Source organism: Zophobas morio, unplaced genomic scaffold (genome assembly GCF_036711695.1).
Source record: "Zophobas morio isolate AGI-343-1 ecotype UQ-CSIRO unplaced genomic scaffold, CSIRO_AGI_Zmor_V1 ptg000023l, whole genome shotgun sequence".
NCBI classification, from domain to species: domain Eukaryota; kingdom Metazoa; phylum Arthropoda; class Insecta; order Coleoptera; family Tenebrionidae; genus Zophobas; species Zophobas morio.
Genome location: NW_026972128.1, coordinates 3,439,860 through 3,463,890, shown reverse-complemented (window position 1 = coordinate 3,463,890; position 24,031 = coordinate 3,439,860). Strand labels below are relative to the sequence as shown.

The 24,031-nt window shown below is 35.7% G+C and overlaps 3 protein-coding genes across 3 annotated transcripts; all 3 read left to right on the top strand.

Annotated features, from left to right (window-relative positions):
• The first annotated feature begins 1,434 nt into the window (after positions 1-1,434).
• On the top strand, positions 1,435-3,902 carry LOC135133986 (brachyurin-like). Its single transcript, XM_064062554.1, has 8 exons — positions 1,435-1,568; positions 1,623-1,792; positions 2,721-2,936; positions 2,999-3,140; positions 3,191-3,345; positions 3,403-3,489; positions 3,545-3,693; positions 3,741-3,902. The coding sequence occupies exons 1-8, from the start codon at positions 1,435-1,437 to the stop codon at positions 3,900-3,902; spliced, it is 1,215 nt and encodes a 404-aa protein (XP_063918624.1).
• Positions 3,903-6,322: 2,420 nt separating this feature from the next.
• On the top strand, positions 6,323-7,463 carry LOC135134561 (brachyurin-like). Its single transcript, XM_064063253.1, has 6 exons — positions 6,323-6,426; positions 6,489-6,630; positions 6,685-6,839; positions 6,897-6,983; positions 7,044-7,192; positions 7,240-7,463. The coding sequence occupies exons 1-6, from the start codon at positions 6,330-6,332 to the stop codon at positions 7,399-7,401; spliced, it is 792 nt and encodes a 263-aa protein (XP_063919323.1). The 5' UTR covers positions 6,323-6,329; the 3' UTR covers positions 7,402-7,463.
• Positions 7,464-22,274: 14,811 nt separating this feature from the next.
• LOC135134536 (brachyurin-like) lies at positions 22,275-23,358 on the top strand. Its single transcript, XM_064063233.1, has 6 exons — positions 22,275-22,371; positions 22,434-22,575; positions 22,626-22,780; positions 22,838-22,924; positions 22,980-23,128; positions 23,176-23,358. The coding sequence occupies exons 1-6, from the start codon at positions 22,275-22,277 to the stop codon at positions 23,335-23,337; spliced, it is 792 nt and encodes a 263-aa protein (XP_063919303.1). The 3' UTR covers positions 23,338-23,358.
• Positions 23,359-24,031: the final 673 nt, after the last annotated feature.

Genomic DNA, 24,031 nt, shown 5'->3' with positions numbered 1-24,031 from the left:
AAAACAAAATGCTTCTTCGATAAGCTAGGGTTAAGTTCTAATTTTTTAAATATAGATCCTTTATATTGGGAAAGTGATAATGAATATCAACAAAATGTTGAATGTATCAGTAAACTAAAAGTAGTAAATGTGCTGAGCGAGGTGTGGCGATTGTACAAGAATATAATACTTCATTATCGAAAAACGAAAGTGAGAAACAAAACGTACTACAAGTGGTACAAGCTCATCGAAAAGTCTATCCGAATTGCAACAAAAACACATTGATGAATAATTCAATTAACTGTTTGCTTTAGTTGTACTTATTATACCGTTTTATAATTTGTTAAACTGTGTAATATGTGAAATAGAGTAATCTATATTTTTGGTATTCGTACTATGGTTATTCTCTTTGAGCAACCTTTACAACTTATTTTATATGCATGTGCTTTTATATAGAGTTTTTTTAACTCATTTAGCAACTGTTCCGAAGGTAGGACAGATAATTTTTTCATTTTTAATTTTTGGGTCAGCCTAGTCTACAGTCTGTATTGGGGACAGATACTTTTAAAAATATCTAGATACAGATTGTTTTCCATTTTTTCGAAATGTATCTAGATAACAGATACAAGAAAACATATATTTTTTGAAGCTTTGGCGAATAAAATAACAGAAAACATGTTTATGTATTGTTTAATGAATTTTTTAAAATTAACAACATTTCGAACGTATTGTCACCTAAATTATTTTTTCTTGGTGTCAGAATTTGGTTTCCGCTACTAAACACCCGTTCCACAGGTGCAGAAGGAAAGATTGTGGTATTAAATTTAAAAAATAAACATTTTACTGTAGCATGGTTATTCAAGACTGAAAAATCTTTTCCTTTTTCCTGCAAATAGGCCATCGCTTCGCCGGACCCGTAAGGGCAAGTGTAGTCGTCAAAATGTAAGAATTAACTCCTACGGAAAACTTTCTAGAAAAATTGCAACTTATTTAAACTGGAAAATCCAACAAAATTATACTTGTGGTATCCTTCCTTGTTCGAGGCCCCACGGTAGGGCGACAGATTGTGGTAGCTCAGCGGTTTATTGATAATAAGAAAACAATACAAAGCAAAATATGGGTATGGGTTCTCGGAGTGGTGGCAATTCTCGTCGGGGATGGTGGTGGCTCCTGAGACTCAGAGCGTCGTAGGGGATGACGGCGGCGATGTATGTAGCACAGGGCACCTGGAAAGTGCGACCCTGGAGATGACGACGTCGGCGATGCGGCACAGGGGACCTGGACAGTGCGACCCTGGAGATGACGACGTCGGCGATACGGCACAGGGGACCTAGAGAGTGCGACCCTGGAGATGACGACGTCGGCGGTGCGGCACAGGGGACCTAGAGAGTGCGACCCTGGAGTTGACGACGTCGGCGATGCGGCACAGGGGACCTAGAGAGTGCGACCCTGGAGATGACGTCGTTGAAGCGGCGCAGGGGGACCGTAAAACAGTGCAGCCCTGGTGATAATCTCGAAGCGGCACAGGGGACCGTAACACAGTGCAGCCCTGGTGATGATCTCGAAGCAGCGCAGGGGACCGTAACACAGTGCAGCCCTGGTGATAATATCGAAGCGGCGCAGGGGACCGTAAAACAGTGCAGCCCTGGTGAAGATCTCGAAGCAGCGCAGGGGACCGTAACACAGTGCAGCCCTGGAAACGACCAGAAGGGGACCGAAACAGTGCAACCCTTAAGGTGGAGCTGGTGGAGTTCCATCTCCCTGAAAAGTGGTTACGGTGGCCCTTTTATAGGCAGGGTTGAGATGCGTGGGAGTACCTGCACAATGAAGTAGCTACAGGTGGGGTGCGTTCCAGTGGGGGTGAGCTTGGTGGGGTTGATACCGGCGCTGCCGAGGACAGCGCCCTCGAGAGGGTACTAGCGGAGCGCTTTGAAAGCTCCGCTACATACTCCATATTCATTTCGTCGCACGTCGGCAATTTTTGTGATTAATGCAGGTATTGTGTAGTGCGTTTATATTTATGCAGGACATGTTACTTCATTAAAGCGATACGGAGGATAGGAACCGTCAAAGGTGGTGAAGTTTTATATAGAAGAATCATTTGCAGAAAGAGTAAAGATGGTTACACTATACTTTTAATATTTTGTGAAAATATTGTAAAAATAAAGAATAAAACCTTTCTTGAATAACATGCAGAACCTTAAACTGCTATAAAATACATTGCCATAGACGACTTATTTTATAGCTAAAATCGTATTTTATGAAAATCAAAACGAAGGTACTTCTAGAATAAAATCACTCCAGGAAATTTTTGAAGAGTGTAGGGCCCCAAATTTCTCTTTTTCAAACTGTAGTGTAAAAATAAATTTTGGTAATAATAAAAAAAATGCAAAATAATGTCAATAATAATAATTGATTTTACAATATTGTAATTACAATTTACAGTTATTGTAATCGAAGAAAAAGTATAGTATGCAACGGGGTTGGCATGGCTATTCTGAACTCGTAGGACCGACTCCAATTTTTTACTCGTGCAGAATATGCCACATTCCAACCACTTGCAGTATACTGCCGCACTTATGCGAATATAGTGCCTTGATCAGGCAGATGAACTTTGCAGCTTGCATAACTAATTTGATTCTTATAATCATTTGTCCAAAATGTTATCACAGATACTATCTCGTTTTAAATAAAATCACGCCGGATGCGGTGTGTCTATTAAATTGAATTCAATCCCTTAGATATACATCTCAAGTATGTCTACAGAAAAAACGTGAAATGTGATAAGTACAAAAATCACTTTAAATGCTACTATAAAAGAGTCGGCTATCCAGAAGACAGTAAACAGTCAGTAAACAAAATGTTTCGCTTTGCCTTTCTTTATTTGTGCGCATCATCAGTCTGGGCTTTGTCTTCCCCAGCAGGTATTTACAAGGTGCCGCCCTTTAAACTTAATGGTTAGTCTTTTACAGTTTTTGTTATACAGATAGGTATCAAATGATAATTAAATTATTCCCAGGTCCCAGAATTATTAACGGAGAGCAAGCCGCGGAAGGACAATTTCCTTGGCAAGTTGGGTTGAACGTAAACGGCTTTTGGTTTTGCGGAGGCAGTATAATCAGTGAAGAATGGATCCTAACTGCTGGCCATTGCGTCGACGGGTAAGTCAGAGCACATTATCCAAAACTATAACAATTATTTGATTTATCAGGGCTGAATCGGCTGAAGTCGTAATTGGATCCACTGATATAGATGCCGGCGAAACTGTAACAGCCTCTCAATTTATCCTTCACGAAGACTATGATGGAGATCTAATCGCGAATGATATTGGATTAATCAAGCTTGACAAACCTTTGACTCTGAGTGGTAAGACCCACAAGATGTAATCGTATACTACAGTTAATATGTAAAATTTTGATGTAGGAAATATCGCTGCAGTCAACTTGGCTTCTGAAGAACTTAATGCCGACGTTGATGTTACGGTCAGCGGTTGGGGTCTTACCAGCGATGGTTAGAAAATCAAAAAGACAGTTTTTAGATCACAATCATTATTTTGTTTTCTTAGATTCACTTTTTATAAGCCAATACCTGAATTTCGTTGAATTGGTTACCATTACTAACGAAAAATGTGGAGAGACGTATGGACAAGACTTAATTCGACCTGAAATGGTTTGTGCTACCTCTCCTGTATCTCAAGTTAAAAGCACTTGCAGTGTAAGTACATTTTGCATATTGCGTTTTCAGCTAATGTTGTTGTTTAGGGTGATAGTGGTGGTCCTGTGGTGATTAATGCCGATTCAGATCCAGTTCATGTAGCTATTGCCAGTTTTGTGGGTGACACAGGGTGTGAAGCCGGTACTCCTTCTGGGTATACTAGGACGGCGTATTACAGAGAATGGATCAAAACAAATACAGGAGTTTAAATTTGAAACAAATTTTTGAAAGATGTGTTATTCTATAAATAAAAACATATTTAGTTTTCAAACTAATTTGCTTATACTACAAGTCTATTTCAAAAGCCCTCTCTTGGTTTTCGGTTATCAAAAATTCAGAACATCAGAAAAGAAATACCAGGAATTCTTTGTGTTCTGTATTTTAAACAGAAGTACCATATGATGAAAAAAATGTCTTTCGTAGGGTATCAAATTGATTTTTTAAAATAATAATGTTGGCTTGTAGCTATTTGACACTGTATTTGACAATTATTTTACCGTAACTGTCAAACTGTACAAGGAACGCGTTGATATTACCAACATCATTATTTTATACACGACTTCTTCTCTATTAACTACGGCCTGCTCATTCGACTTCAATTTCATTGTTTTTTTTCTGAGAAAACGCAAAATTTCGCCACTTTGGCGCCACTTACCCGTTAACCGTGAGTCAATTTTAGACCATCAACTGTCAATTTATAGGTTAACAACAATTAGAAAACACTGGAAATTTTGATTTAAATTTATAATAGATGAAACCATTAAGCTACATGTCCACTTCAGAGTGCGTTTGCGAGAAATAATTCCAAAATCAGCCCGTAAAAGCACTGTCGGGCCTGCCCTCAACGTGGGTAAGCGTATCGTTTTTACCTGGTTTCTCCGAGTTTGTGAGCGACTCCCACAGTTACGAACGCATTTCGAAGTGTGACAGTGATTTCGGATGAGTATGTTTTTACGTGTATTTTTTTCGTAATAATTGAATTCATTGCAATAATAGACCTCTGAAATTTGAAATGACAACTTAAGATTATAGATGGTATAAAATCAAAATCAGAACTCTCTCGTAGAGTTGCTCTCTAATGGACACGTAGCCTTACTTCTAGAGAGACAGAATGTAGTGATTAGAAAGAAGACGTTAACATATACTTTTCCTAAGTCGTAAAATTATTTAAAAAGAAAATGGTTGGCCACACTAAAGAGAATGATTTTTGAAACTTCTGCTAACCAAAGCATAAGTTCTACATTGGTCTACAGTCTGTGTTGGGGACAGATACTTTTAAAAATATCTAGATACAGATTGTTTTCGATTTTTTCGAAATGTATGTAGATAACAGGTACAAGAAAACAGATATTGTTTGAAGCTTTGGCGAATAAAATAACAGAAAACATGTTTATGTATTGTTTAATGAATTTTTTAAAATTAACAATATTTCGAACGTATTGTCACCTAAATTATTTTTTCTTGGTGTCAGAATTTGGTTTCCGCTACTAAACACCCGTTCCACAGGTGACGAAGAAGAGATTGTGGTATTAAATTTAAAAAATAAACATTTTACTGTTGCATAGTTATTCACGACTAAAAAATCTTTTCTTTTTTCCTGCAAATAGGCCATCGCTTCGCCGGACCCGTAAGGGCAAGTGTAGTCGTCAAAATGTAAGAATTAACTCCTACAGAAAAATTTCTAGAAAAATTGCAACTTATTTAAATTGGAAAATCCAACAAAGTTATACTCCTTATTCATTTCGTCGCACGTCGGCAATTTTTTTGATTAATGCAGGTATTTTGTAGTCCGTTTATATTTATGCAGGACATGTTACTTCATTAAAGCGATACGGAGGATAGGAACCGTCAAAGGTGGTGAAGTTTTATATAAAAGAATCATTTGCAGAAAGAGCAAAGATGGTCACACTATACTTTTAATATCTTGTGAAAATATTCTAAAAATAAAGAATAAAACCTTTCTTGAATAACATGCAGAAGCTTAAACTGCTGTAAGATATATTGCCATAGACGACTTATTTTATAGCCAAAATCGTATTTTATGAAAATCAAAACGAAGGTACTTCTAGAATAAAATCACTCCAGGAAATTTTTGAAGAGTGTAGGGCCCCAAATTTCCCTTTTTCAAACTGTAGTGTAAAAATAAATTTTGGAAATAATAAAAAAAAATGCAAAATTAATGTCAATAATTATTGATTTTACAACATTGTAATTACAATTTACAGTTATTGTAATCGTAGAAAAAGTATAGTATGCAACGGGGTTGGAATGGCTATTCTGAACTCGTAGAACCGTCTCAAATTTTTCACTCGTGCAGAATATGCCAGATTCCAACCACTTGCAGTAATACTGCTGCACTTATGCGTATATAGTGCCTTGATCAGGCAGATAAACTTTGCAGCTTGCATAACTAATTTGATTCTTATAATCATTTGTCCAAATTGTTATCATAGATACTATCTCGTTTTAAATAAAATCACGCCGGATGCGGTGTGTCTATTAAATTGAATTCAATCCCTTAGATATACATCTCAAGTATGTCTACAGAAAAAACGTGTAATGTGATAAGTACAAAAATCATTTAAAATGCTACTATAAAATAGTCGGCTATCATGAAGAAACAGTCAGTAAGCAAAATGTTTCGCTTTGCCTTTCTTTGTTTGTGGGCATCATCAGTCTGGGCTTTGCCTTCCCCAGCAGGTGTTTACAATGTGCCGCCCTTTAAACTTAATGGTCAGTCTTTTACAGTTTTTGTTATGCAGATAGATATTAAATGATAATTAAATTATTCCCAGGTCCCAGAATTATTAACGGAGAGCAAGCCGCGGAAGGACAATTTCCTTGGCAAGTTGGGTTGAACGTAAACGGCTTTTGGTTTTGCGGAGGCAGTATAATCAGTGAAGAATGGATCCTAACTGCTGGGCATTGCGTGGACGGGTAACTCAGAGCACATTATCCAAAACTATAACAATTATGTATTTGATTTATCAGGGCTGAATCGGCTGAAGTCGTAATTGGATCCACTGATATAGATGCCGGCGAAATTGTAACAGCCTCTCAATTTATCCTTCACGAAGATTATGACGGAGATCTAATCGCGAATGATATTGGATTAATCAAGCTTGACAAACCTTTGACTCTGAGTGGTAAGACCCACAAGATGTAACCGTATACTACAGTTAATATGTAAAATTTTGATGTAGGAAATATCGCTGCTGTCAACTTGGCTTCTGAAGAACTTAATGCCGACGTTGATGTTACGGTCAGCGGTTGGGGTTTCACCAGCGATGGTTAGAAAAATCAAAAAGACAGTTTTTAGTATCACAATCATTATTTTGCTTTCTTATTAGATTCACTTTTTATAAGTCAATACCTGAATTTCGTGGAATTGGTTACCATAACTAACGAAAAATGTGGAGAGACGTATGGACAAGATTTAATTCGACCTGAAATGGTTTGTGCTACTTCTCCTGTATCTCAAGTTAAAAGCACTTGCAGTGTAAGTACATTTTGCATATTGTGTTTTCAGCTAATGTTGTTGTTTAGGGTGATAGTGGTGGTCCTGTGGTGATTAATGCCGATTCAGATCCAGTTCATGTAGCTATTGCCAGTTTTGTGGGTGACACAGGGTGTGAAGCCGGTACTCCTTCTGGGTATACTAGGACGGCGTATTACAGAGAATGGATCAAAACAAATACAGGAGTTTAAATTTGAAACTAATTTTTGAAAGATGTGTTATTCTATAAATAAAAACATATTTAGTTTTCAAACTAATTTGCTTATACTACAAGTCTATTTCAAAAGCCCTCCCTTGGTTTTCGGATATCAAAAATTCAGAACATCAGAAAAGAAATACCAGGAATTCTTTGTTCTGTATTTTAAACAGAAGTACCATATGATGAAAAAAAGGTCTTTCGTAGGGTATCAAATTGATTTTTAAAATAATAATGTTGGCTTGCAGCTATTTGCTATTTCACACTGTATTTGACAATTGTTTGACCGTAACTGTCAAACTGTACAAGGAACGCGTTGATGTTGCCAACATCACTATTTTATACACGACCTCTTTTCTATTAACTACGGCCTGCTCATTCGACCTGAATTTCATTGTTTTTTTGATTCTGAGAAAACGCAAAATTTCGCCACTTTGGCGCCACTTACCCGTTAACCGTCAGTCAATTTTAGACCATCACCTGTCAATTTATAGGTTAACAGCAATTAGGAAACACTGGAAATTTTGATTTAAATTTAAAATAGACGAAACCATTAAGCCACATGTCCACTTCAGAGGGCATTTGCGAGAAATAATTCCAAAATCAGCCCGTAAAACCATGGTCGGGCCTGCCCTCAACGTGGGTAAGCGTATCGTTTTTACCTGGTTTCTCCGAGTTTGTGAGCGACTCCCACAGTTACGAACGCATTTCGAAGTGTGACAGTGATTTCGGATGAGTATGTTTTACGTGTATTTTTTTCGTAATAATTGAATTCATTGCAATAATAGACCTCTGAAATTTGAAATGACAACTTAAGATTAAAGATGGTATAAAATCAAAATCAGAACTCTCTCGTAGAGTTGCTCTCCAATGGACACTTACCCTTACTTCTAGATAGACAGAATGTAGTGATTAGAAAGAAGACGTTAACATTTACTTTTCCTAAGTCGTAGTATTTTTTCGAAATGTATCTAGATAACAGATACAAGAAAACAGATACTTTTTGAAGCTTTGGCGAATAAAATAACTGAAAACATGTTTATGTATTTTTTTATGTATTGTTTAATGAATTTTTTTAAATTAACAACATTTCGAACGTATTGTCACCAAAATTATTTTTTCTTGGTGTCAGAATTTGGTTTCCGCTTCTAAACATCCGTTCCACAGGTGCAGAAGAAGAGATTGTGGTATTAAATTTAAAAAATAAACATTTTACTGTAGCATAGTTATTCAAGACTGAAAAATTTTTTCATTTTTCCTGCAAATAGGCCATCGCTTCGCCGGACCCGGGTTGCTCAGGTACACAGATAAAATACATTGTCCCGACAAGCATAAAACGCAGTGAATAGTAAATTGTGGTTTATGGTTTTTAAAATACCATCTTACCATGGCTTAGATTTATTACCCCTCAGGATTATATTTATAGTATAAGTACTGAAGGCTACAATGTAGGAAATGATGGTATTTAAAATATGAAAATATCCGTGACAGAACACTATTGGGGGACCTCTTATCTCTATTTTTGTTTATGTGACCAAAATCACCAACATGAAGTATCAAAAATTACTACTAGTATAATTCAACTAATAACTACTGAAAAACAAGTGAAATAAAAAAATGTATCTGTATCTGCGCCATTAATTTTTTATCTAGATACAGATATTTTGTGCGTAAATTCGATTTTATCTAGATACAGATAGTAGATATCCAAAAATATATCTAGATACTTTATTTAGATACAAGTATCTAGATACTGCCCAACACTGTCTACAGTTATTGTAGTTGATGATAATTATTAAAATACAGATTGTCAGTTAATGCATATTATCTTTCACTGTGCAAATTACATTTTAGCGAAGCAGACTTTGAAACAAGCTATTTTCATGAGATGTCTGGACGGTTTCTTTAGTTCATCCACCATTGAAGCAGGGTGACAATAACTGTTACATACAGAATCAGTTTATAGAAGTGAAACTACTAAATTTGCTAAAACTTTACAAAAGGTTCGCACAAACTGTTTGCACACAACTCTTCTAGAGCACCCCCTGATCACCACAGCTGATCACGTTCCTCACCTTCAAATGTTGTGCAAATGCTTCCTTTTGCCACAAAAAAATATTAAATTTCCCATTTGTACACTCTAATGGGAAGCTGTTACCAACATACCAACATAACCTAACTCTTTATAGTCACCAACACGTGGGGGTGTAATGTCGGGTTTTTAATGGACATACGGGCGCTTCGCGCCCTGCACTCCAATACAAACATATCCTTAAACGTGGAACTTCTTATCTTACTCCGTGGATCATTTTGCATCTGTATTTGGTTGCCTACATTTGGCGCAACTAATAGTGTGGAAACCATAGGGCGAACATTTAAATCTTTTTTTTGTGGCATAAGGAAGCATTTGCACAACATTTGAAGGTGAGAAACGTGATCAGTGAGTGCTGTAGCAGAGTTTTGTACAAAATCGCGAGGTGCCTTTTTGTATAGGTTCACCCTAAATTTTATTACCACGTAAGCTGTATTTATAATACATCATGGTTCAAGAAATTTCAAACCATCAGCACTAAGGTTAATAGTTCGCAAATTTAATCAATTAGTCACACATTTAATGAATAAAGTTTCTATAAACTGATCTACAGTCTTCTTTGCTGCAATACATATTTGTCTGCAATAATAACATAATAATGTTTACATTTACGACATCCAACATCTATCTACACACGAAATCTTGGAGCTTGTAAATAGAGGTGGCATCTATTATTTACTCTAATTTATAACTTGATATTTATAAGACTGTAATTTTAGAATGTTTCTGGTATTTAACCAAACTTACAGTGGTACAACCCTTAATAATATAAAATATTATTATGCATATGCTTTACCCCATCCATCAATTTTCTGGAATATTTCCTTTCAAAGTGGGCCTATCTCCCCCTTCCTTTCTAGAAAATTCTGAAAAAAGATTGAAATTCTGGTGGTTGCAATTGCTGCCAGATTAGAGCGTGACACTGAATTTCAAAAGAAGTAGAAATTTGAAAGCATTTTGGAATTGTATGCGAAATTACAACAACTTGACGAAGGAAGTTGGTAAGGCATAAAAAAACAACAATCACTTTATAGGGTCAATTCTGAATCAAACATATTAAAATTTAAAGGTTGTTAAAAAATAAACGGGAACCAGATTTACGAATTTAACTCGTTACAATGCAAATTTGCAATTTAACCCCATTTAAATTTAACAGGTTTGATTCAGAATTGCCCATTATATATCATTTATTTTAAAGAGTCAGACTTTTCAAGCTTAAAATGTACAGTCAAGATTTAAAATGAAATCGAAGTTTCCCACAGCTGTAATAGTAATAGTAATAGTAATAGTAATTTATTATTCAACGGGACCATGCCCAGTTACAGAATAATATTAAAAATAATATATATAAACATGAAAATAACAAAAATATTGACAGAAAAAAAAACATTAAATTAAATTAATTGTCGCAATTTGTTGATCATGACTTTGTGACTATCATGAAAGATGTCGTTGGTGACTTCTAGCGAGTTATAAGAGCAGCACATAAAAAATATCGGCGTCTTCTTCATGTAGTTTGTCCTGCATTTGGGTAGATAAAAAGTTTGGAACCTTCTGAAATTTTTAGACGGCACATGAATTCTAACATCGGCAAGCAAATCAGGCGTATCAACTAGACAATGTATAACCTTATATAGTACAGAAATAGCTGAGGTTTTTCTTCTAACTGCGAGAGCTTGCATTTTAAATCTACGGAGCAGTTGTTCTTCTGGGTAACGCCGTGGTGGATAGGCACCGTCACATTTGTAAGATAGGTATTTCATAAATCTTCTCTGTACCTTTTCAATAGATTGTATGTGACATTGATCAGTGGGAGACCAAACAACTGAGCAGTATTCGACGATGGACCTAACGTAGCTAAAATATAGTAATTTAGTACATTCTATATCAAAAACACTCGAATTACGGATTAAAAATCCTGTGATTTTAGATGCTTTTGCTACAATGTATTTATAATGCTCAGTGAAGGAAAGTTTTATGTCAAAAATAACTCCCAGATCTTTAACTGTATCCACCCGCTCTATAGTAGTATCTTTAATGCTGTATTGGGTGAGAAGTACATTATTTTTATTGGAATAAGACACTACCTTGCATTTGTTTAAAGATAACTGAAGTCTGTTTCTGTCGGACCACGAATGTAATAAATCGATATCACGCTGCAAAGAGATACAATCGTATACATCCCTTATAATCCTGAAAATTTTGACATCATCGGCATACATTAAAATTTTGTTGTTGATATAATTCGGTAATTCATCGATAAACAAGACGAACAAAAGTGGACCAAGATTCGAACCTTGGGGTATGCCGGAACAAACTGAGTACGAAGCTGACTTAAAACCTCCAAACGAGACATGCTGGGAGCGTCCAATAATGTAACTTCTCAGCAACTCAACAAGTTTGTGTTCAAACCCAAGCATCTCTAGCTTGTGTATCAGGATATGGTGATCAATAGTATCGAAAGCATGATGAAAATCGAAGTAAATAACATCAACTTGTTCACCTGCGTCTAAAGCACTAAGAGAGAATTGTGTAAACTGAACTAAGTTGGTTAGCGTGGAGCGTCCTTTCATAAAACCGTGTTGAGCTAATGAAGTGTAATTGCAAACCTGACAGTAAATCTTATTGTATAGAATAATTTCAAGTACCTTAGAGAAATTACACAAGATAGAAATGGGTCTGTAGTTCGACACATCTGAGTAATCACCTTTTTTGTGCACCGGAGACACCCGAGCTTCCTTCCAGAGATTAGGAAATTGACCATTCTGTATGCAAAGGTTAAATAAGTAAGCAAGAGGTTGAGCAAAGACGGTGGCACAATCTTTTACTAAAAAGGCGGGGATAGCATCAATTCCGGCGGTAAACTTATTTTTCAATTTTCTGCAGGCGGCAATGACTTCGTCAGATGTTACCCGTGAAATGTTGACATTTAATGGGTTGGGAATATTGTACTTGAATGTGCTGGAAGGGGTGTTGGAGTCGATGAATGCACTAGAGAAAAACGAGGCAAAAGCTGTAGACGATTTTAATCAAGTAGGAGGAATTATACAAGAAAAAAAAAATATATTTAGTGGTCAAAACACCTAAATCCGTGTATGAAAGCATTCGATTAGTAAATGATATTCTCCTATATCTTTGATTAAACGTTGTCAGAAAAGGAACCCAGAATCAAATTTTAACGTGAACATATTAATTTTTTGTCTACATATACATATACTCCAAGATTCGATTTAGATACACGTGGGAATTGATTGCTATATTCCATATCCCTACATTAACACAGATTTTTGAGAAGTTATGTCTGTTTAAATCTCCCATGTGCAAGTACCATACCAATAATATGCGGTAATTATTTTACTGATCCTCGAATGGAACAAAATAAAACTGTTTCTTGAAATACGTGGATCCTATATGATGGCATCACAAGACTAGGTCAAAAGAGAATAGTGTTACAGTCAAACCTGGATAAGAGAGAGCTCAAGGGACCGCCATTTCATTTTCTCTTATAGAGGTTTCTCACTAACCCGAGTTTCTAGCTTACAGAGTTACAGAAGGGGTCACTTAGAGAGGTCTATAAAAATATGGTAAATCTGTAAGTAATTAGAAACAAAACAAAATACGTTTATGTATGGGTATTATTTATTAAATTAATAGCTGAACATAAATATTTAATATGCATACTTAATATGTATTATAATATAATAGTTACCTACTTAAAAAAATCTGTTAATTTCTTTTGCGATTCTGTATTTACATTTTGTGCATGTTTTTCAAGTTCGTAAATTTTATCAAATATGGTTTGATCAACCGCCGCACATTCAAAAAACTTGTGAAGCGTCTCCAACGCCTTTAAAGCTTCTTGTTTTTTTGGATTTTTTTTTTCCTCGAATTACGTATAACAAAACAATAACAGGTCATTCGAAGAATATGTACAATGTAAGGTCCTAAAACTATAAAAAAACAAAAACAGACGCACATTTGGTAATTCCCATAGAAAGTTCCTCGAAATTTAAGAATGAGTCATAAATAGCACATATTAAATACGTTTAACTGTCGCTTATAAAGGTATAGACAAGTTACAATCTCACTTAAAGAGGTTGTCACGTGAAAAATGACTGTCACTTATACAGGTTTATGTTTCTCACTTATAGAGGTGTTAGGAGGGCAAAATGACGGGACCTGGCAAATACTCTCATTTATAGAGTTTTCTCGCTAACCCAGCTCTCACTTATCCAGGTTTGACTGTTTTCTAAAATGGGAAAAAAGTATTTACATCGAAAGACATGCACGCAAAGGATATCTTGTGCACGTTTATTTTAATAACTATATCTTACAGTTTGTGCACTTTTCAAGATATAGGTTTGGTGTACAATGGTGTTTGTACAGAATCGTGGTCTGTTCTTGTGCTTCCAACGTTACTTAGTACTGGCGGCAATAATTTGGAAAGAATTATTTGGGAAATTATCCTTCTGTGATCTTGATTTCCACATGTGAAGAAGTTTGAGGCACTTACATGGTCCAGCAGGAGTTCATACACAATATTTGAGGGATTACACGACATCGGCAAGTATTGTATGATGTCCACAACTAAGTCGTATATAACTTGTGCTATTAAACGAGCAAAGTTTGTATATACATAAATATATATATATATAATGGGTTTCTCGAAAACGGCTCTAACGATTTCGATGAAATTTACAGGTTGGGTCATATATCTAATAGTACTATATTGCTAACAGGCCTCAAAAGATTCCGAAAACATAACGGTAGAGCAATATATCGGACCTCTCTGTCTCTCCGTGGTACCAAACAGTACTGCGCATGCACTCGTACTTGGTTGATTTGTAGTGGATAGCGTGACTGGATGCGTTTTGACATTTCGTACTTTCGCTTCTATTTTGTGTACATGCGCACAGACCCTCGGTACTCTTATAGACAGAAAACAACATCTTCTGTCTCTCTCTGTCCGTGAACACCGTTTCTATGTTACTTCTGAAGCGCTAGCAATATAGTACTATTAGATATATGGGTTGGGTCAAGAAATCGATTGATCGTAGTTTTAACTTCCGAAAATTACAGCTTCATACATTTTCACCAATTTTCAGGCAGTGAATTATATTTGTTGCTAGGCAACATCAGATGACACTACAAGAACACGAGATTGTTTTATAAGAGAAGTTTGGGTGACAGTCTGACAGTACGTTTGACGTAGGTACCTTTCTATCTTCAATTGTACGTACCGAAACATACTCCACTGTATAGAGGACGTTAAAATTCACCTTCTGAGGTGAGAAAATTTACGGAAAACTAAACAGTGAGCGGATAAAAGGCACACGAAAGTGCGTTGAATTGAGGTTATGTTGTCAAGCATTCATTTCAGAGGTTCCACGGAGTCAATATGTGATCGTTTTCCGGGATGGGACAGTGTTATTTGAGTTTTTGGGCTCAACATTTCGCACACTTTCGTAAGTATTCGGGAGCAGGGTTGAGATTGAGAAATTAGGAATAACGCAAAAGAGCACGGTAAGTCAGTATGTTAACCACACCAGAGGCGAAACTCTTCTGGCAGTAAGAATGTGGTTGTGACCTTTTTCTAGAGTCGAGAGAGAGAACTTGGAAAAAAAAAGAACGACACAGAGAGAGAACTTGGGTAACAATGAGATTTTAATAAATGTCAAACAATAATTCCAGTTTTCTATTCTTTAATCTCTACATGTCACTCATCAGTATTTAAAACAAAGACTGCTTAAGGAATTTCATTTTTAATGTGTATTTTTAATTAGCGCGTGTACTTCAAAATGCATTCTATACGCATATTTATCTGTCCTAATCTGATCTAATACTACCAAACGAGCCGAGTGAAGCTCGGTCAACCAGATATTGTGATATTAAGCATGTAAATTCTTTTGTTGACAACGGGCCCAAATAAGTTGCACAAGAAACCCTCTCCTGAATCGTAAGTACTATACAGAGTTAGTCACGAGAGAATTACTTCTGAAAATTATTTTTACGTAACCCAAAATACTAATACCCTGTACCACTTGATATTATCTAAATTTAAAATGAAATGCCTAATCCATGATTGCTTTGACTTTGGCGGTGTCACTTTGACGTTAATTAATTTTTAACATTTTTTTTCATTGTTGACTCGCCTCTAGAGCCCCATTGGATCGACGACATACAGTCAGATCAATCTGGGCTATACTGAAGCCGTAAGTGCTCTACCAATGTTGTTCGCCGCTAATGTGCATGTGTTAATTCGCCATCTCTGCGTCACCTAGAGCCTCTTCGAAGTGCAAATCTGCAACCTCTGGACTTCTTCGGCCATCCATTTACAAAAAAGCCGTAGCATCCCCCCAAAATGCCCAACATTTTCAACAGATTAGTAGTTAAATTATTTACTTACTTGTTTGAGTTTGTGTTGTGTAACCTTTGAATAAAATGCCGTAAAAGGAATTTTTAGACATAATTTTCTCGTAATTAATCGGTTGCAAAAGATCAAGAGGCACACTGACAAATTTATTAGCGGCGCCAGCGGAGATCTCCAACTGGCTGCGGTACCACCATGGACACTCGCGTAACCTTCTTTTCCACAATTGTCAAAATGAGATTGCCAAACTCAAAGCAATCATGGATTAAGCATTTCATTTTAAATTCAGTTAGTATCAAGTGGTACATGGTATTCGTATTTTGGGTTGCGTAAAAATAATTTTCAGAAGTCATTCTCTCGTGACTAACCCTGTATAACCAGCAATAAACGCCTTTGAGGCAGATTTAAGTTTTGTTTCAGATTATACCGAACGGTTTTTATCTTTTATCTATTCTTCTATACAGGGTGTTAGGAAATGCTTGCAACAAACTTTCAGAGCAAAGGCATTACAAAAAAAGGAATCTAAAATCTATGTACAACTTTTTTCAAAAATGTATAGTTTTTCTTTTAAATCGCCTTAAAAATAAGTATCACACCGTTTTGGAACTGCATGGAGGCCAATTTTTCAATAATACGTTCCATTATTAAAATTTCTATTGTTACTTAGCAACAAATTAGGAATGGCAATCTGCTTTCTATCTATCAAGGGAATCGTTAAAAAAAAGCATCGTTGCTTAGTTACCGAGATACACTAACATTGTTCAAATTGTTTCAAATATTATTCTTAGATTTATAACTGTCATTGTCAGTAATACTCATTGAGAAAAAATGCCAGAATACAGCATAGAAGAATATGTAGACATGCATTTTGTTTATGGGGAGTGTGGAGGCAATGCTAGAGCTGCAGCAAGACGGTATGCTGAACGTTTTCCTGGGCGTCGACAACCGTATCGCGAAATCTTTTCAGCCGTGGGTAGAAGGTTGCGGGAGACAGGATCAGTTTTACCTAAAAATCAGGAGATTGGACGAGGTCGAGATCCAGATATGGTCAACATTGAAGAGCACATTATCAATCGTGTTGAAGAAGACCCGTCAGCTAGTACGCGTGAAATTGCTCGAGAAGTAGGTGTTAGTCACTGGACTGTGTGGAGAACGCTACGAGAATCTCTTTTGTACCCGTACCACCTCCAGCGGGTCCAGAGTTTAAGTCCGAACGATTTCATTCCTAGACAAAACTTTTGCCGGTGGATAGTGAACAGCAATAATGAAACTCCCGGATTTCTTTCTTCCATACTGATGACAGATGAATGCTGTTTTACTAGGGATGGAATACTTAATTTTCATAATACTCACCGCTGGGCAGATGTCAATCCTCACGCGATTTACGAGACGCACTTTCAACAACGTTTTTCATTAAACATTTGGGCCGGAATAATAGGTAATCAAATGATAGGACCATATGTTCTACCGGAAAGACTGAACGGAGACAATTACTTTCATTTTTTGGAAACACATTTGCCATTGTTATTGGAAGATGTACCTTTAGACATTCGACGAAGGATGTACTTTATGCACGATGGTGCTCCTGCGCATTTTAGTTTACAAGTGCGACAATTCCTGACGAATGTTTATGGTGAGAGATGGATTCGATGAGGTGGACCCACAGTTGTGATTACTACTTATGGGGTTATATAAAATCAATTGTTTATCGAATTCCAGTTAATAATTTAGAAGATTTAGAAGCAGGAGTTATGATGGCCGCAGAACGGATTCGAAACGATCCTGAAGAATTAAATAGAGTCAGTAACTCATTACTCAGGAGAGCAGAAGCTTGTATTCGTGCAAATGGTGCTCACTTCCAACATCTGCTTTAATTTTCTTGTTTTGTTTTTGCGTTTTTTGTTTTTTATTTTCGCTTATTCATTTTGTTTGTTTATTATAATTAAAGGTTATTTTTCTTTGTGTTGAAAATTGTATTTAACAAATTGGCTTAAATTTTAAAATCGTTGGAAGATTTTGAACAAAGTTTTTAACTTATACAATACATTTCTTGTATTTGTTGATAAACTATGTATTCTACCTTTTTCCGCAAAGCAAAAGTAGAATATAAATTTATTAAGAAAAGATAACTGCTGGACAATCGAAAAATAAAAAGATAATGTTGGACGTTGGAGTGCTAAGCAGTGTTTAACACCAATTTTTACCTGATTTTTGAGAATATTTCAACTGCTTAGACTATTTCTAGGATCTTTTTTTATTTCCTAATATTAAAAAAATTCTTAAAAAGAAGAACATTTAGTAGATGGTTAACCATTAAGAAGTAACAAAGAAAATACCTTAAGCGTTCTATGATTTCGGTACTCTAAGGGTACCTTTTTATTATCAATAATGAAATCACTTCCATTACAAAGAGGATACTAAACACAGTTTAAGATGAGGGAATTGGCAGGAAACCCAACAGTTATCGTACAAAGGGCAAATGAAAGTGCGTATAAAATGAGTTTTTCTGTCATTTCAGTAGTAAGTGTTCCTTGCTACGGTTCACTTTCGCGTACACGGCTTGCACCGGGATTGTTTGCTCATCTTGTTCGTGCGCAGGAGCCTCATGTACATTGTGTAAGTTCGGATTTTTACCTACAAGCGGCAAATTATTTTGTTGCAATTTTCATAACGAGTGGTATACGAACGATCAACAAGCGGAGTTAGTTGTCCCACATTCCCAACCGTTCCGCTGTTACATTAATGGACCACATTAGGCGAGTGATCAGACCGGACTCGGAAATATGGACCGACGAACTTAGGTCCTACAGACTCCTCCGAATCTTGGGTGGAGCGTCCTCATTTGTTCATCAAACAGTTAACCATAGCCGCTTTTTTCAATATCGAAAAACAGGGGTCTGTACTAATCAAGTCGAAGGGTAGTGAGGAGGATGAAAAGTTTTATCACGAGGTTGGGTGCCATGAGTTGTCCCTTTTTGCCGTAGTGTTAGATAAACTGGGAGCGCTATTGCGCTTGAGTTGACGAACTATTTCAACATTTCATTTACCACACTGCTGAAAGATAGATTTTCCTAATCTTTCTAGTGTTTTCCTTCGGGATTTTTTTCAGGGGAAAAACGCAAAACCCCCTCTTTCTGGTATCACTGCAGGTTTTCAGAGGCCGTTTGTGGTGTTTTCTGAAATTTCCGTTAACAACCGCGTTGGTACCTTTATTAGCGTGTCGGAACCGCGTCTATTTCGTTAAACGTCCGAATCAAACATTTTAAAACTCAAAGGTGTTTATTGTATTGATGTAAATGTGACATTTTTGTCAATTTTTGACAAATTAGATTTAATCGTTTCTAAGGAAATAATCATCTTAGTTCCAGAATTTTCACAACTACCTTAGAAAAAAAAGACAACGTCCGCAGTTCTCAAAATGTGGGGACTGATTTTTCGATACGCTTTTTAGAAAAAACTATTAACCTTTGAAAAAAGTGTTACTAGCATTTTTTGTTGTTCTCTTGCCCTTACGGTAATGTATAAAAAAACTTGAAGGTGAATCTCTTGGGCCTAAAGTTGCATAGCAACATTCAGTACATTGCCACAATCATTATGTTATTGAATTCCAAAACGCACAATTCTATTGCTGCTGCAGGCCGCAGCAATTCCGAAGATTAAAGCAACCCACACAATTCTATACTTATTACTTTTATTTATTATTTATTTTGATAAATAAATATCATTTGCTTGCTCTAGAAATGTTGTTATTTCTTCCTGTGACAGGACCTTTTTTACAACGATAACCAACATTTATTTAATTTCTTTAAATGAGGCCACAAAGAACCTGGTGACAAGTTTTACAACCGTAAACCTGTTATTAATTATCTTTTCAAAGACGTCATATCAAGAAAGGCTAAAATGACATACATTTACTAAAACTAGGGGCCAACATAATTGCGACAAGCGAAGAAAAAATAAATTATTACCTAAAAAATATGTAGCAATAAAAGCCTTCTATATTTTTCTGGATGCAAATTTTTCAGTATTTTCCCAAAATCGATTAAATCTATCAAAAACTTCATTCAATTTTAAAAAACACGAAAAGTTTATTATTCAATCATACTAACTATTGACCCTTTTCCTGTAAGCAAAGTGAGTAGACATTATATAAACTCCAATGATACAGAGTGAGACAACATCGCGCAGGCGAAGTCAGATTTTTGGAGCGCCAAATTAAAATTAACCAATGAGGGACAGATTACGCATGTGTTTCCGGTTGCACTCTGTCAAAGCGGTTTGTTGTCACAGGCCTTTGCTCTGCTGCCGGAGTGCCGGATAGATACTATTTCCAACGTGGTTTTGAAGATGCGTGCGCACGGAAAGTCACTATGAAAGTTTTACGATCTTACAGGAAAAGGGTCAATTCTGTTGATAAATTTGTATCGTCTCCGAATTGCAACATTATGTAAATATGTACTGATGTATCGCTATAGTAAATTTTGTTAATGTTTGTCCATGTTTTTTAGTAGTTACACTATATTTATATTAATTATTTATTTATATTTGAGAAATATTGTTATTATTATTACTTTTTCTTACCTTGACTTGATAAAATTTTGGTATCCAATTTCCTGCAATTTCAAGAATTGATAATAAATTTCAAGAAAATTGGAGTAACATGCCAACGTTGCATCAGAATTTCAAAAGTAAACTGTGCTTGAAAAAACTAAGTTGTGTCTTACGTCTTTAAAACAGAAGTCTGTCTAGTTAAAAATAATTGCGGAGTATAGTCACGAAAGAACTTATTATTATTAATAACATTTTTATGTCTTAATGTTATTATGGATTGTCTTAAATTAAAAAAGTCTTTTCGATAAAAGTTTAAAACAAATTTTTCCGAAATTGAAGACAATAATATCGACTACCCAAATCATTTTACCTCGCGTCATATTTTTCAATAATCGTTATTTACAAACACGGTTTAATAAATGTTTACAAATACTGCAATCAAAGAATAACCGGAGCTAATATTTAACAGAAGTTATGCGACTCAGTTCATGCAAAACATAATCACTTGTCAGCTATAGTGCGTTTCCAAAATTTCCTAAGTTCCACTATCCTAAAACTGGTGATTGATATGGAGACAAACATTTGGGCAATAAGTATCAACACCACTGCTTTTGCAATTATAATTATTAAATAAAGGTAGCACAAAAACATATTATGCATATTAATGTGTTTAATCAGAGAATAGCAAATCTTTTAAAACATTTTTAGTTTTAAACTCCAATATTCGTTTTGATTTGTTATTATTATTATTTTTTCTTACCTTGACCAAGGTGTAACCCCATCGACCTCTATCGACGTTATGCAACTTTAAGCCCGAGAGATTCACCTTCAAGATTTTTTATACATTACCGTAAGGGCAAGTGTAGTCGTCAAAATGTAAGAATTAACTCCTACGGAAAAATTTCTATAAAAATTGCAACTTTTTTAAACTGGAAAATCCAACAAAGTTATACTCGTTATTCATTTCGTCGCACGTCGGCAATTTTTTTGATGAATGCAGGTATTGTGTAGCACGTTTATATTTATGCAGGACATGTTACTTCATTAAAGCGATACGGAGGATGGGAACCGTCAAAGGTGAAGTTTTATATAGAAGAATCATTTGCAGAAAGAGTAAAGATGGTCACACTATACTTTTAATATTTTGTGCAAATATTGTAAAAATAAAGAATAAAACATTTCTTGAATAATATGCAGAAGCTTAAACTGCTATAAGATACATTGCCATAGACGACTTATTTTATAGCCAAAATCGTATTTTATGAAAATCAAAACGAAGGTACTTCTAGAATAAAATCACTCCAGGAAACTTTTGAAGAGTGTAGGGCCCCAGATTTCTCTTTTTCAAACTGTAGTGTAAAAATAAATTTTGGTAATAATGAAAAAAATGCAAAATAATGTCAATAATAATTATTGCTTTTACAATATTGTAATTACAATTTACAGTTATTGTAATCGAAGAAAAAGTATAGTATGCAACGGGGTTGGAATGGCTATTTTGCACTCGTAGGACTGTCTCCAATTTTTTACTCGTGCAGAATATGCCACATTCCAACCACTTGCAGTATACTGCTGCACTTATGCGTATATAGTGCCTTGATCAGGCAGATGAACTTTGCAATTTGCATAACTAATTTGATCCTTATAATCATTTATCCAAAATGTTATCATAGATACTATCTCGTTTTAAATAAAATCACGCCGGATGCGGTGTGTCTATTAAATTGAATTCAATCCCTTAGATATACATCTCAAGTATGTCTACAGAAAAAAAGGTGTGTGATAAGTACAAAAATCATTTAAAATGCTACTATAAAAGAGTCGGTTATCAAGAAGAAACAGTCAGTAAGCAAAAATGTTTCGCTTTGCCTTTCTTTATTTGTGCGCATCATCAGTCTGGGCTTTGCCTTCCCCAGCAGGTATTTACAAGGTGTCGCCCTTTAAACTTAATGGTCAGTCTTTTACGGTTTTTGTTATACAGATAGGTATTAAATGATAATTAAATTATTCCCAGGTCCCAGAATTATTAACGGAGAGCAAGCCGCGGAAGGACAATTTCCTTGGCAAGTTGGGTTGAACGTAAACGACTTTTGGTTTTGCGGAGGCAGTATAATCAGCGAAGAATGGATCCTAACTGCTGGGCATTGCGTCGACGGGTAAGTCAGAGTACATTATCCAAAACTATAACAATTATTTGATTTATCAGGGCTGAATCGGCTGAAGTCGTAATTGGATCCACTGATATAGATGCCGGCGAAACTGTAACAGCGTCTCAATTTATCCTTCACGAAGATTATGATGGAGATCTAATCGCGAATGATATTGGATTAATCAAGCTTGACAAGCCTCTGACTCTGAGTGGTAAGACCCACAAGATCTAATGATATACTGTAGTTAATATGTAAAATTTTGGTGTAGGAAATATCGCTGCTGTCAAGTTGGCCTCTGAAGAACTTAATGCCGACGTTGATGTTACGGTCAGCGGTTGGGGTCATACCAGCGATGGTTAGAAAATGAAAAAAACAGTTTTTAGATCACAATCATTATTTTGTTTTCTTAGATTCACTTTTTATAAGCCAATACCTGAATTTCGTTGAATTGGTTACCATTACTAACGAAAAATGTGGAGAGACGTATGGACAAGACGTAATTCGACCTGAAATGGTTTGTGCTACTTCTCCTGTATCTCAAGTTAAAAGCACCTGCAGTGTAAGTACATTTTGCATATTGTATTTTGAGCTAATGTTGTTGTTTAGGGTGATAGTGGTGGTCCTGTGGTGATTAATGCCGATTCAGATCCAGTTCATGTAGCTATTGCCAGTTTTGTGGGTGACACAGGGTGTGAAGCCGGTACTCCGTCTGGGTATACTAGGACGGCCTATTATAGGGAATGGATCAAAACAAATACTGGAGTTTAAAGTTGAAACAAATTTTTGTAATATGTGTTATTCTATAAATAAAAAAATATTAATTTTCAAACTAATTTGCTTATACTACAAGTCTACTTCAAAAGCGCTCGCCTGGTTTTCGGTTATCAAAAATTCAGAACATCAGAAAAGAAATACCAGGAATTCTTTATATTGTGTATTTTAAACAGAAGTACCATATGATGAAAAAAAGGTCTCTCGTAGAGTATCAAACTTATTTTTAAAAACGTTCGTGGTGGTCGAAGTGTGTAGATGTGTCGTGAATTGCTCTGCGTTTTACATCTTCAAAATTGTGTCAAAAATGCTTTACCTGTGGCAATAAAGTTCATAACAAATGTCTGAAAACTGAAGATGCTGAACCAAAAATTTGGGTAAGAATGAAAATTTTCGTTTTATCTGTGATTCTTCTCTTGTATTTGAAGGTACATCAAAATTAGATGTACTTAAAGAATTTGTGAATAAATGTGTATCTGCTATAGTTAAGCAGAGTGAATCACTTCAATCTCATAATGAATTTATTGACAAGTTAATTGACAAGGAACAACCAAATACTGTAAGTGTTGAACAACCAACTAGTAAGCCCTTTTACTCTAATGCTGTTAGTAAAAAATCTTCTGTTATTCTTCAACCAAAAAACGACAAACAATCAGTGTCCATCACAAAAAAAAGATTTAATAAATAAAGT

What these genes read in the sequence shown, in the direction of transcription:
- LOC135134561 (XM_064063253.1), top strand. Translation starts at nt 6,330, where the DNA reads ATGTTTCGCTTTGCCTTTCTTTGTTTGTGGGCATCATCAGTCTGGGCT. An exon ending in GCTGGGCATTGCGTGGACGG is followed by an intron (nt 6,631 to 6,684) that starts GTAACTCAGAGC and finishes TTGATTTATCAG; the next exon opens with GGCTGAATCGGCTGAAGTCG. An exon ending in TTGGGGTTTCACCAGCGATG is followed by an intron (nt 6,984 to 7,043) that starts GTTAGAAAAATC and finishes CTTTCTTATTAG; the next exon opens with ATTCACTTTTTATAAGTCAA.
- LOC135134536 (XM_064063233.1), top strand. Translation starts at nt 22,275, where the DNA reads ATGTTTCGCTTTGCCTTTCTTTATTTGTGCGCATCATCAGTCTGGGCT. An exon ending in GCTGGGCATTGCGTCGACGG is followed by an intron (nt 22,576 to 22,625) that starts GTAAGTCAGAGT and finishes TTGATTTATCAG; the next exon opens with GGCTGAATCGGCTGAAGTCG. An exon ending in CAAGCCTCTGACTCTGAGTG is followed by an intron (nt 22,781 to 22,837) that starts GTAAGACCCACA and finishes ATTTTGGTGTAG; the next exon opens with GAAATATCGCTGCTGTCAAG.
- LOC135133986 (XM_064062554.1), top strand. Translation starts at nt 1,435, where the DNA reads ATGACGTCGTTGAAGCGGCGCAGGGGGACCGTAAAACAGTGCAGCCCT. An exon ending in GCCGCCCTTTAAACTTAATG is followed by an intron (nt 2,937 to 2,998) that starts GTTAGTCTTTTA and finishes AATTATTCCCAG; the next exon opens with GTCCCAGAATTATTAACGGA. An exon ending in CAAACCTTTGACTCTGAGTG is followed by an intron (nt 3,346 to 3,402) that starts GTAAGACCCACA and finishes ATTTTGATGTAG; the next exon opens with GAAATATCGCTGCAGTCAAC.